Source organism: Lepidochelys kempii, chromosome 12 (genome assembly GCF_965140285.1).
Source record: "Lepidochelys kempii isolate rLepKem1 chromosome 12, rLepKem1.hap1, whole genome shotgun sequence".
In the NCBI taxonomy this organism is placed as follows: Eukaryota; Metazoa; Chordata; order Testudines; family Cheloniidae; genus Lepidochelys; species Lepidochelys kempii.
In genome coordinates, this window is record NC_136391.1 from 3231373 (window position 1) to 3244062 (window position 12690).

At 49.4% G+C, this 12690-nt stretch overlaps 1 protein-coding gene across 2 annotated transcripts in view; it reads right to left on the minus strand.

Annotated features, from left to right (window-relative positions):
* Positions 1 to 12690, minus strand: part of CALB2 (calbindin 2) — a 73847-nt gene that overhangs the window by 25402 nt on the left and 35755 nt on the right. For both annotated transcript variants that reach the window (XM_073307153.2, XM_073307152.2), the window contains exons 2-3: positions 12360 to 12436; positions 7304 to 7393 (exon numbers count right to left, since the gene is read on the minus strand). In XM_073307153.2, the coding sequence (XP_073163254.1) occupies positions 7304 to 7393; positions 12360 to 12436 (167 nt within the window). The remainder of the gene's footprint in view (positions 1 to 7303; positions 7394 to 12359; positions 12437 to 12690) is intronic.

Here is a 12690-nt window from a genome sequence, read left to right on the forward strand (position 1 = left end):
CTTCCACCCTCCTGAGTTACCTGGTGGCCTAGAGCGGGGGGGCTTCCTCGACACTCGTGGTCTTCCACCCTCTCGAGGTACCTAGTGCCGCGCCCAGGGTCACCGACCCTCCCTCTCCTGAGAGTGCCCAACAAAATGGGCACGGCTGCGGGGTGGGTGGTTGGGAGGGAGGGGGGGTACACCCATGTATTATAGGACCCCTCCTAGAAAACAATAACGATGGTATTCACAGCAACTAACGGCTGTGACTGGCGGCTCTCGCTCTTTCCCTCAATCAGAGGGTCAGACGGAGAGAACCGGACGGGGTCACCGAGCAGAGAACCCCGGACAGCGCCCACCGCTCCTCGAAGGTGTCAAGGGAGTCGGTGGACGTTGCCCAGAGGAACTCCGCCCGGATACGTGAATGTACTGAGAGCCGGAAAACGGCCTCGCAATCGCAGGACGCCTCATGAGCCAACCTCCGCTCTCTGGTCTTATAAATGGCTGTTTTGGAACAGGGAAGGTTCCAGTATAATCAGGAACTTTCTGTAAACAATTAAGGCAGACAGGCTGATTAGAACACCTGCAGCCAATCAAGAAGCTGCTAGAATCAATTAAGGCAGGCTAATCAGGGGACCTGGGTTTAAAAAGGCTCTCACTCCAGGTAGTGAGGAGTGTGAGTGAGGAGCTGGGAGCAAAAGGCACAAGAAGCTGAGAGAGAAGGCGTACTACTGGAAGACTGAGAAGTACAAGCATCACCAGGAGGAAGGTCCTGTGGTGAGAATAAAGAAGGTGCTGGGAGGAGGCCATGGGGAAGTAGCCCAGGGACTTGTAGCTGTCAGTCAGCTGTTCCAGGAGCCACTGTAGACAGCTGCAATCCACAGGGCCCTGGGCTGGAACCTGGAGTAGAGGGCGGGCCCGGGTTCCCTCCAACTCCCTACTTGATACCGGAGGAGTTGAAAATGATTGTGGATTCCACCAGAGGGGAAGGTCTCCGGCCTGTTCCCAATCCACTAAGTGGATCAGCAGAGACTGCAGGGATTGTTCTTCCTTTTCCCCAGGCTAGCCAGTGATGAGGCTAACTGAGTGAACGGCAGATTTGAGCCACAAAAGTGGCCAAACTGAGGGCTGCTGTGAACCTCTGAGGCGAGAAAATCTGCCAATAAGCACAGGACCCACCAAGGCAGAGGAGGAACTTTGTCACAGGTTTCCTATGGGATTATCCCGTGCCTTGTAATCAAAATGTCATCTTCGGTGACTCTTGAATGGGTGGGGAAAATAGCTTCAGTGTGAAGTTCCTCTGCCAACTTCTGTGCACTCTTCAGAACGTTTTGAAATCTCCCATCTGACCGGTAAGACTGTAGGTATGACTTTGCTTTGTCCAGTTGTTCCATTGCTCAAGGTCAACACCTTGAAGTCTCTTGCTTACAACATTTATTTCAAACAGTATGTCATGCCACAACACTAAGCCACACAGAAATGTGAAGTTATGTATGTTTCTGGTGATTCCATTTCCCTCTGCCACTGTTCTCCCACGAACAGTTCCTGTCATAGCATTAGCCTCCATAATGGCAACTATGGCATCATCTATCTTCCCAATTTGGTGTTTGATAGGCTTTATCGCCTCCACTCGACTTTCCCATTGTGTGGCACTCAGTGGTTTCAGTGTCAGGGAGGATGTTCCCAGATGTTCTCTAGAAGCTGATGCTGCATCACTGACCACCAAGTTCAATGAATGAGAACTGCATGGGACAAAAAAAGCTCAAGGGTTTAACTCTCGGATCCGTGTCTGCACTCCTGTTCTTTCCTCTCACGTCGGCACCATTATCGTAGCCCTGACCTCTCATGTCAGCTATCGCAATTCCCGTATCTTGCAGCTTTTTAAGAAGCACATTTGTCATACCCGCTCCGGTAGCATCCTCAATGTCAATAAATTCTAGAAAATGCTCTGACAGTCACCGTTGCAGGGACATTTTCACTAGGTTCTGTTGTTGTTACAAAACGCACCATTAAAGTCATTTGTTCTGTATGGCTGATGTCAGGTGTGCCGTCCAGAACAACAGAGTAATATCGTGCTGACTTCAGATCTGCCACAATCTTCTGTTTGACTTTTGTTGCCAGTAACTGTATGGTCTCATTTTGAATGGTTTTTCCAAGGTAGTGGGGTGTGTGCCACGACTTGGGTGGTGACTCTTCTTAGATGCTCCTGGAGAACAGCATCAAACTGAGCCACCAGCTCCACAGTTTTAAGGAAGTTTCCATTGTTTGGCACATACAGCTGATCTGCAGTGCCATGCAGGGCTAGGTTTTGGGTCGCAAGCATTGTCACAATGGCAATGAGCCTTTTCAGAACATTTTGCCAGTAAAGAGACTCTGACGCAATCTTCTCTTGATGCTGATCATCCATGGTGGCCTTTAACCTTAGTCTCATCTCCAGCTCTTTCCACCTGTGGAATGCTCTCTGGTGATTTGCTGCCTTCTCATGGCATGCCAGATTTCTAGTCAGATTTTTCCAGTCCTTTGGTTCCTGTAGAACCCAATGTGGCTGGAAGATTAGACTGGAAGAGTTTGCAACAAAACCAGTATGTAGCATCCTGGGTTTTGAGTACATAAGCCATGGCCTCTCCACTTTCTCACCATTGGGGATTTCACGCCAGTAACGTGTTGGATGGAAACTTCTATTTTCATTGTCTTTGGGGAACATGAAGTTTTCCACTTGCTGTGGCCTGCGCAGTACAAGGAAGTCCCTTAGGCTTCTGCTCAAGCGGGTCCACAGTCCTGGATCCTCTGGACTCAAGGAACTAAACTCAGCAGCAGTTGTTTCTTGTGCCTCCACCACACTCTTCTGATCTGCACTTTTCTTCAGGACTGTGCATGGTTACATCCACTTGAGATGGAGATATGGATGCTACAGCAGCTGCCAGGTCACCTGCACTCTGCCTGGAAGATCAGGCATCTCCTCACCACTCACATCCTCACTGGGGCCGGAAGGCTCACCGTGAACATTTGTGTCTACGTATCTCAGGAGAACTCCTTCCTGCTTAGATAGAAAAGCTTCCTTTGCTTTCTTTCTTTTTCTGAATGCTGCCCCAGAGGGGCGTTTTCTTCTTTCACTCATGGCTGCTGTTCTATGCTAGAGTGGCTCTCAACACTCAGTTGAAGGGGAGAAATAAGCAGGCTGGTAGCAGGGCCTGAGTGAGGGAAGAGATCAGCGTCTTAGGGCCTAACTGGCTCCTACTACTCCAGTTGACGGCCTGTTCTCCTCAAGTGGGTTCAGGGAAGCAGCAGGACACAGGAAGCTCCCTGAGAAGCTGGGGTTAATCAGTCCAGGCTCCTGGGGGGCTAGAGAGGTACATAAGAGGCTCCTCCTCCTCTCTCTCCCTGCAGCTCCTGCTGCTTTCTGTTATTCCCGCTCCCCTTTTCTCCTGCCTGCCTGTTCTGTCTCTTGTGCCCTCCTCCCTCCAGCCCAGCACTCCCCCATCTCTGTGTGTCTCGAGCAGAGCGAATACAGATGCACCAGCAGCAGACACCATTTTCTACACTCTGGGTCCTTGTGGCGCCATTTTTCCCCCCCCAGAGTCTGGCACCTGAGGCGGCCGCCTCAGTTCACCTCCTGGCAAGGCCAGCCCTGGTGTGGACCACACCATAACAGGGAGCGTCTCTCTACCACCATCTTCTCTCCCATTCATCACTGTGTGCACCTAACTCTCCTGCTGAACAGCTGCCCTGGGGCAACCACAGTAACGGCTTGTGTAGCCACGTACGTGGGGCAGTCATGGGATTCGAATCTAGGACCTACTGAGCAGAAAGCAGAATGGAAGTGGGGGGCTGGCCCCCCACTGAAACTTAGTGGGGTTTTGGTCGGCTCCCACCCACTATCGAAAGAAAGGGGAAGGGCCAAAGAGAAATCAGGATCGAGAGACTGTCAGTCCCCGGGGCCAATGGGGAGAGGCCAACACTCCGAATCCACCCAGTTGAAAAGGCAGGTGAGGGAGTCAGGAGCCTGGGGCTCTGTCCTCCCTGTGAGGTGGAGCTGCCTGGGTCACAGTAGGGCAGAGCTAAGGAGAGCAGCAGCCTGAGCTGAGCTGGAGGCAGAGCTGGACCTGGTGCAGTGCAGACCAGGCGTGCCGACAGGAGCCAGGGCTGAGCTGGGATAGCAGGCATCTGTTATGCCACGAGCAACACCGGAGAAGAGAGTGGTGAGCGGCTGGGGAGAGCAAGGGGGCTATGGGAGAGGGCCCAGCGAGGGGACACATTGCTAGGCTCAGAGCCGGCTGTGTGTGGTGCCCCCAGGCCCGGGTGGGGGGGGGTTTCTTGTTCCTTTAACCTTTTCCATTTTTCTTAGTTGCTGTTTAGTAAATTGTATTTAGTTTAGTATGAGTAATGATCAGTGGGCTAGGGCTGTGGCTGGTGCAGAGAGAATACCCCTACCCCTTGGCCTAAGTGACCATGACAAGACTAGGGTTAAACCTCCCAGGAATCCTGGGCCCAGCTTTATTGGGGGTAACAAGCTCTCTGCCACATGGGAGCGTGAAAGAACTGTCCTTAAGGTCAGGCAGGTTTCTGGGTAAAGGAAGTGGGAGTGAGGACTCAGGTCTTTTCGCTATCTGATTCCACTGGGGTAGTGCAGAAGCCAGGAAAGGCCCTCACAATAGTGGGACCATTCCCCCCACTTGCAATGAGCTTCCACCACTTGAGCTAGAGAAGTCCGCATTCGCAGACTCGTACACCTTTTATGGGACGCAGTGTGGTCTAGCAGACAGAGCACTGAACTGGGAATCAGGAGACCTTGGTTATATTCCCAGCTCTGTCACTGGCCTGGTGGGTGACGTTGCGCAAGTCACTTTGCTGCGTTGTGCCTCTGTTTCCCCATCTGTCAAATGGGGATTATGATGATCAGTGTAAGAGCCTGCTATTATGTAGATCAGCCACTACAGGGCAACAGATTGAGATTCCTTACTACCCAGAGTGCAGATCACACTTACACTCAGCACTAATATTGCCTGCCCAGGTATTTCTATCTTATTTTAATGCAGCGCAGCAGCTGGAAACACGGAGAAGCCAAATCCACGGGACCAGCCAACTCCCCACTTGTCACCATGAAGAGCTCTGCAGACCGTAGTCTGGGACTACTGCCTCATTAAAAAATATGCCACACAGTTCTCTCTCATATTTCAACAATCATGCAAAATAGATACAACTCTCATACCTCATCCCAGGTATGAGTTTATACCACTGGCCCTGAAAGATCAGCTTCATCTTTGACCTGACAGTTGATGTAAGAGTTTATAGCCCTTCTCAAACCTTATTCTAGCTACGCCATTTTTATTGTTCCTATCAATGTCTAATCCTTTTCTACATCCCACTAAGCTCTTGGATTTAATAATTTCCTGCAGCAGTGAGAACCAGGCCTCCTGGGTTCAGTTCTTGTCCCTCTGATAGAGCAGAAATAGAAATGGTCCAGGAAAAGGCAGCAGAAATGATTAGAAGCCTGTAGAGACTATATGAAGATAAATTAAAAAGATTAAGATGCTTTCCTTTAGAGAGGAGATGAATGAGGGGGAATATAAAATAATTACTGGGAGAGAGGAGGGTTCCCATTTATCCAATCTCATAACTTGGGAGCAAAGGGGCAGACAATGAAATGTAAATCAACAACTTCTACAGGGAAATTCTGTTTTATGCAATGCATAGTTAGCCAGTGGAACTCCCTGCCACAATATGTTAGTGGGATAGAAGGAGGACTTAAACATGTATATGAATAGTGAGAACATCAGCAGCTGTTACACTAGCTGGGATAACAATCCATAATGAGCATCCACTCGTGCATCAGGACAAAAGGCAGCCACATTAGTTGCCAGGGGTTCAGAAGATGTTTCTCCCATGGCTAGTGGATTCATAGAATATTAGGGTTGGAAGGGACCTCAGGAGGTCATCTAGTCCAACCCCCTGCTCAAAGCAGGACCGATCCCCAACTAAATCATCCCAGCCAGGGCTTTGTCAAGACTGATCTTAAAAACCTCTAATGAAAGAGATTCCATCACCGCCCTAGGCAACCCATTCCAGTGCTTCACCACCCTCCTAGTGAAAAAGTTTTACCTAATATCCAACCTAAACCTCCCCCACTGCTACTTGAGACCATTACTCCTTGTTCTGCCATCTAGTACCACTGAGAACAGTCTAGATCCATCCTCTTTGGAACCCCCTTTCAGGTAGTTGAAAGCAGCTATCCAATCCCCCCTCATTCTTCTCTTCTGCAGACTAAACAATCCCAGTTCCCTCAGCCTCTCCTCATAAATCATGTGTTCCAGCCCCCTAATAATTTCTGTTGCCCTCCGCTGGACTCTTCCCAGTTTTTCCACATCCTTCTTGTAGCATGGGGCCCAAAACTGGACACAGTACTCCAGATGAGGCCTCACCAATGTCAAATAGAGGGGAACGATCACGTCCCTCGATCTGCTGGCAATGCCCGTACTTATACATCCCAAAATGCCATTGTCCTTCTTGGCAACAATGACATACTGTTGACTCATATCCAGCTTCTTGTCCACCATAACCCCTAGGTCCTTTTCTGCAGAACTGCCACCTAGCCACTCGGTCCCTAGTCTGTAGCAGTGCATGGGATTCTTCTGTCCTAAGTGGAGAACTCTGCACTTGTCCCTTTTGCATAGGTGCCAACTTCTCCTGGTGCCGGTGGGTGCTCATGCTCCCCTGCCCTCACCCCAACTCCACCTCTGCCCTTCCCCCCATTCCAACCCCTTCCCCAAAGTCCCTACCCCAACTCCGCCCCCTCCCTGCCCCTATTGGACTCCTTCCCCAAATCCCCACCTCTTCCGTGCCTCCTCCCCTGAGCACGCCACGTTCCCGCTACTCCCCGCTCCCTCCCACAGCCTGTTACGCCGTGAAACAGCTGTTTCGTGGCGGCAAGTGCTGGGAGGAGAAGCAGGGAAGGCGTGCTCATGGGAGGAGGCAGAGGTGAGCTGGGGTGGGGCGGGGAGCTGCATTTTCAAAGGTGCCTAAGGGAATCAGGTGCTCAGATCTCATGGAAATCCAATGGGATCTGGACACCTGACTCCCTGAGGCTACTTTGACAAGGCAGCCTAATGCAACATGTGGCAAGATTCACACTCCCCACCTCTGGAGTGCAAGAGGATCCATGTGTCCATGCTAGGATCTAATCCCCCAGCATCGGTGGGACATCCTGGTCCCAATGAAGCCAATGACAAGTCTCTCACTGACTTCAGGGGGCCAGGATTTCCCCCTGAGCATAGTAGTATTGATGAGAGCAGCTTGCGGGTGCGATGCTGGCCCGAGCACCACTCACCTCTGCCATTTCAATTCTGCCATCTGCGTTCTTGTCATACTTCTGCATGAACTCCTTCATCTTCTCTGCAAAGTTGCCATTCTTAGAGTCCTGTGAACAAAGCGAGAAGGTTGTCCCTCTTGCACTCCAGCAGGGCCTCTGTGCCTCCCGCACTGTGTCTGGTCAGTGCATTGGCTTCGAGCCATGAAATAATGAGAGAGAACAGCAAATGGGAAGGACACTGCTTGGACGTCGAACAAGCCAGTACATCAGCAAGGAGTCCCTTTCTCTCTTAGCCCAAGGCAGGAGAGCCAACGGAATATCCTACCTCAACGCATTTGGGTTAAATGATTATTACAATTGTGCCTATGCGCCCCATTGCGCTAGGCACTGTACACACACACACAGACAGACAGACCCTGCCTGGAAGAGTTTACAATGTAACTAGACAAGAAGAATTAGTCTCATTCCCGGCTAAGAAGCTGAGGCACAGTGAGACTGAGGGAGACTCAGGGCAGCAAGGGCAGAGCTAGGATCTGAATCAGATTTGCTGCACTGAGGTCAGTGCCTTAACCCCAAGCGTGCTCCCATCTAATCCAAGAGAGCAGACTGGCAGCTTGCAGGGAACATTAATCTCAATGAGTTTGAGGTGAGTAACAACCCAGCCTCACATCAAACCAGGAAAGGGAGCTGCCCATGTATCCCTGGCCAGCTAATGCCAGTGTCAGGGTTCCCTCCCCACTCTGAACTCTAGGCAGTTCAGATATGGGGACCTGGATGAAAGACCCCCTAAGCTTATTTCTACCAGTTTAGGTTAAAACTTTCCCAAGGCACAAATTCTTTGCCCTTGGACAGTCCGCTGCCACCACCAAGTGATTTAACAAAGAATCAGGGAAAGGACTACTTGGAGTTCCTATCCCCCCAAACCCCTTCACCCCCTTCCCTGGGGAGGCTTGAGAATAATATCCCAACCAATTGGTTACAAAGTGATCACAGACCCAAACCCCTGGGTCTTAGGACAATAGAGAAATCAGTCAGGTTCTTAAAAGAAGGATTTTATTTAAAAATAAAAATCACCTCTGTAAAATCAGGATGGAAAATAACTTTACAGGGTAACAAAAGATTCAAAAACACAGCAGAACTTCATCTTGGCTTAGTTTCAAAGTTACGAAAAACAGGAATAAACCTCCCTCCAGCAAAGGAAAAATTCACAAGCAAAAAACAAAAGATAATCTAACACACCTTGCCTGGCTTTTACTTACAATTTTTGTAATATGAGGGACTTTTAGGATGGTTTATAGGAGAAGGAGTTTTCTGACCTGATGTTTCTCTGCTTCCCAAGAGAACACACAAAAAACAAAAGCCTTCCCCCCAAGATTTGAAAGTATCTTCTTTCCCCATTGGTCCTTTTGGTCAGGTGCCAACCAGGTTATTTGAACTACTTCACTCCTCACAGGTAAGGAGGAATTCTAGGCTACCCTTAGCTGTATGGTTATGACAGCCAGCTTTACAGATTACTCTGTAAAGGCTGCAAACCCTTACTAGTGAGCGTAACACTCACTACCCAGAGCAGTCCTTTTAATGGCATTGGGGATCCTCTGGGCGGGGAGAGGTTGCAGGGTCAGGTTTTATTAATATAACTTTTGCTAAGGCGACTCTGTCTAAAGCTCCTGTTGACTCCAACGTTAACTCAACATTGCCAACTCTTGTGATTTATTGTGAGGCTCACACTGTTTGGTGTTTTCTCGTCAAGCCCCAGCTCCTGGAGTCATGTGATAATAGGAGAATTGCAGCTTGCATTTAAAAAAAAGTAGGATTTGAGCCCTTGGGTGTGTGGAGAAAAGCTGGAAAATGTGACGCCCCTAAAGGCTCCAACGACAAATATAAAGACCCCAGATCTATTATTTTTGTGATTGGGCGGGGGGGCGCTGGCCTGTGATTTTTGCGGGGTTGGCAATGTTGTTAATGACCCAAAAATGGCAAAGTAGATTTTGCAGAAACTTTCCTAAACAAACATCACCTTGGGGCTGAGACCAAGCCTGGAGGGCTAGATACTGGAGACACTTATGACATGGGCAAGCAGAATATTGTGTGTACCAGGGGAGAAAGACAATCAAACTACCCACATCCAGCTCTACTCAGATTGCAAGTCATAGGAGCTGGAAAACAATAACCCAGCCTTTCCCCAAGCAGCAGATTGAAGTTTAATGGTCACCCTCTTTTCAGAACCCTCTGCCTTAGTTGGCTTGTCATTTACTCTCTGAAAACAAGAGAAAAGATCACGAGTTATGAGGCTTTGTTGCTAGATTTCAGAGTAACAGCCGTGTTAGTCTGTATTCGCAAAAATAAAAGGAGTACTTGTGGCACCTTAGAGACTAAAGTGAGCTGTAGCTCACGAAAGCTTATGCTCAAATAAATTGGTTAGTCTCTAAGGTGCCACAAGTCCTCCTTTTCTTTTTGTTGCTAGAGTGTCTCAGCCATTAGAAGAGACCAAATTAGATGCTAAAAAACTGCTCGGTAGAGGAAGTGCAGTCCAGTGGTTAGAGGAGCGGGAACTAGGTGCTAGTGCTCCTGAATACTGTTCCTGATTCAGCCACTGACTTGCTCTGTGGCCTTAACCAAGTCTCTTCACCTTCCTTGTGCCTCATTTTCCCTATTGTTAAAAATGGGGCTAATCCTATTTCTCTCTTAGGATCGCTGTACAGCTTAATTAACCTCCATACACACAGTGGCTGGAGATCCTCAAATGCCAGGTACTATTAAAATTGTATTGACTTTTGTTTGGGGCCAGTTCTTCCATATGCGAATAATCGGATGGGTGGGTCCCTCTTTAAAGCAGCTTGGGTTTGCCATGCCTTTTTACCTTCTGGCCTTTGCACAGCCAAAGCAGTAGGAAAGGCCACCTGGGCTAAACCCAAGGAGGCCTAGGTTAGGCAAGGGGTTTTGATTGGCCAGCAGGGGGCAGTGTAATGATTGGGGCTGAGCAGTGTTTGGTCAGCAGGGGATGATGGGCAATGGATCCGCTAAGGAACAGGCACACAATAGGTGTCTGCACTCACGCCATGTCAAATGGCTTGGCCTGAGTGAGCAAACCTTGGCTGATGGGGACCCCAAACTGTGTGTGGAGGGGACAGCAGCACAAAGTGGAGCTAGTTTGCTGCCCTCTCAGCGCTTACATCCAACCCCCTGTAAAGGGAGCACAGCCCCAGAAGGAAAGAACAGTCAAAGCAGCAGTCTGGTTATGCCACAGCCCCTCCGAGGCAGTGAGGCCCTGCTCTCCAAGGCTGTTTGGAAGAAGTGGAGATCGTGTTTGCAGTGATTCCATAATTTATGCTGTCAGTTCCATCTGCAGCCTTGCATATGCTCCAATGAATATTGCACAGACATCTGCCAGCAGGCTGCCAGGCTCAGTGCCACCTGTGCCAGCCTGATGATCACATGGCAGCGGGCAAGCCTAGTTCAGTCTCACACTGGTGTGAGAAAGGGGGCTGTGTTGTAGGGAAAGCTCGTCTCTGGCTTGCCTTGGCCAGAGAGACGGCACCATGACCCAGAATACGAGGGTGATATTGGGGAGGAGGGGAGCAGAAAATGAGAGGAATAAATGAGGCTCTTTAGGGATTACCCCTTCCACACACCCCTTCCCAAAACCCATCTGTGGATGTTAGGGCTAGAATAAAAGTTTCATAAGGAAGGAGATAAGAGCTGGCTTGGTGGCAGGGCTCTGTGCTGTCACGCGGGACAAGTGGCTTCAGGGTCCAGTTTGGACTAGCAGAGACTGGACTCACACTGCAGAGCTGGTAGCTAGGGTCTGAAAATAGCAAATACCCTGAGTTGCTCAGCAGCGGCTCTCTCAGCTGGCTGAGGCGTGAATGGATTTCAGCCTGGTCCTTAGCCAGCGAGGACTGGCGCCTGAACCCACCCCAGATGCTTAAAAATCACAAGTCCGCCCCCCCCAAAATCAGGAGACTGGCTTAGAAATCACGAGTTTTTGGAAAAAATAACCCATTGGGGGTGATTTTTATTTGCCTGCTGATATTGGAAGCTTAAGGTTGTCCTCGTGTCACGTTCTCAAGCTGCTCTTTGCAAAGCCTGAGGGCTAGAAACGCGTTCGTATCGACCATTTTAAAACTGTTCTTTACTAACCACAAGCAGCCATGACCTGAATTTCCAATGTCAACTGCAATATGGCCCTGCGAGCTGCTGGGGCCTTAACATCAGTGGTGACGCAGAAGCGTGAGCGACCGCCCTGCTCCTTGCAGCACTGCGCTGCTAGCTCTATGCTGGGCCAGCGGGGTCAAAAGTGACGCAAAGGGGAGTACACCACCTACAGAACCTGTCACACACAACCCCTCCTTGTAGCTGGGGCACCGGGGCTGCAACACGTTCTCATGTAATCACTCGACTCCAGTAGCTGGGGCTTTAGGTAAAACATCAAATATTGCAAGACACAATAAAGTCACGGGAGTTGGCAACACAGATCGTGCAGCCTACAAACGCATATTTGCAGCAGATGTTTCCAGTGTTTACAGAGAGGCCATAGTTTTTTTAAACCCAACTGTGTAATAATGTGAACATATGGGGGAAATACCCTAACTTCTCATTACATGGAAATACTTGCCCAAGTATAAATTGGTAAGGCACATATTGATTCCTAGCCAAATCCTGCTGACTTTGAAGAGTCAGGACCAATCATCATCAAGAGGTTTAGCTTGGCACCCACACTGGGATTTTAGGTACCCTAGAAGTAGGCCTGAGATACGGAGTTCAGAACCAGACTTTTCCAACATCCAGAGCTGTTTGGAGCCAGGACTGGGACCCCACGCCAATCTCAGGTCAGACCCAAGCCCCTGAGTCCTTTTGAAATTTGCTTGTCACTACTGGGCATGGCCCCTAAAACTTGCAGGTGATGGGCAGAGATTCCAGCTCCCTGAGAATGGCTCTTCGTTGCAACCCTCATAGGGAATGAGGCAACACTGAGCTGTGCAGGAGACTCAGGTCAGGAGAAGAACAGGAAAGGAGGGAACAAAGAAGAGGAGGAAGAACAGCAGGAAGAGGAAAGGAAATGTATTTTTCTTACCACTCCAGCACCCTTCCTAGCACTTTCCAGCTCCTGGAAGAAGTTTTCCAGCTCCTTGCCTTCAATGTAGCCATTTCCTGCAAGGAAAACAAACATATGGTTAATAGTGGTTGAGCCAGTGATGGGCATAAGGCAGTGCTGGATTAAGGCCTGTGTGGAGAGGCCCAGCTCCTGGAGTCATGTGATTACATCAGAATTTAAACATTCAGAAAAAAAAAAACAAAATGAATTTCTAGCCTTTGTGGTTGGAAAAAAAAGCTTGAAAACATGGCCCAAGTGTAACCAACGCAGTGATGTCTGCCTGAGTCTGCAGAGAGTCTACGACAATTGC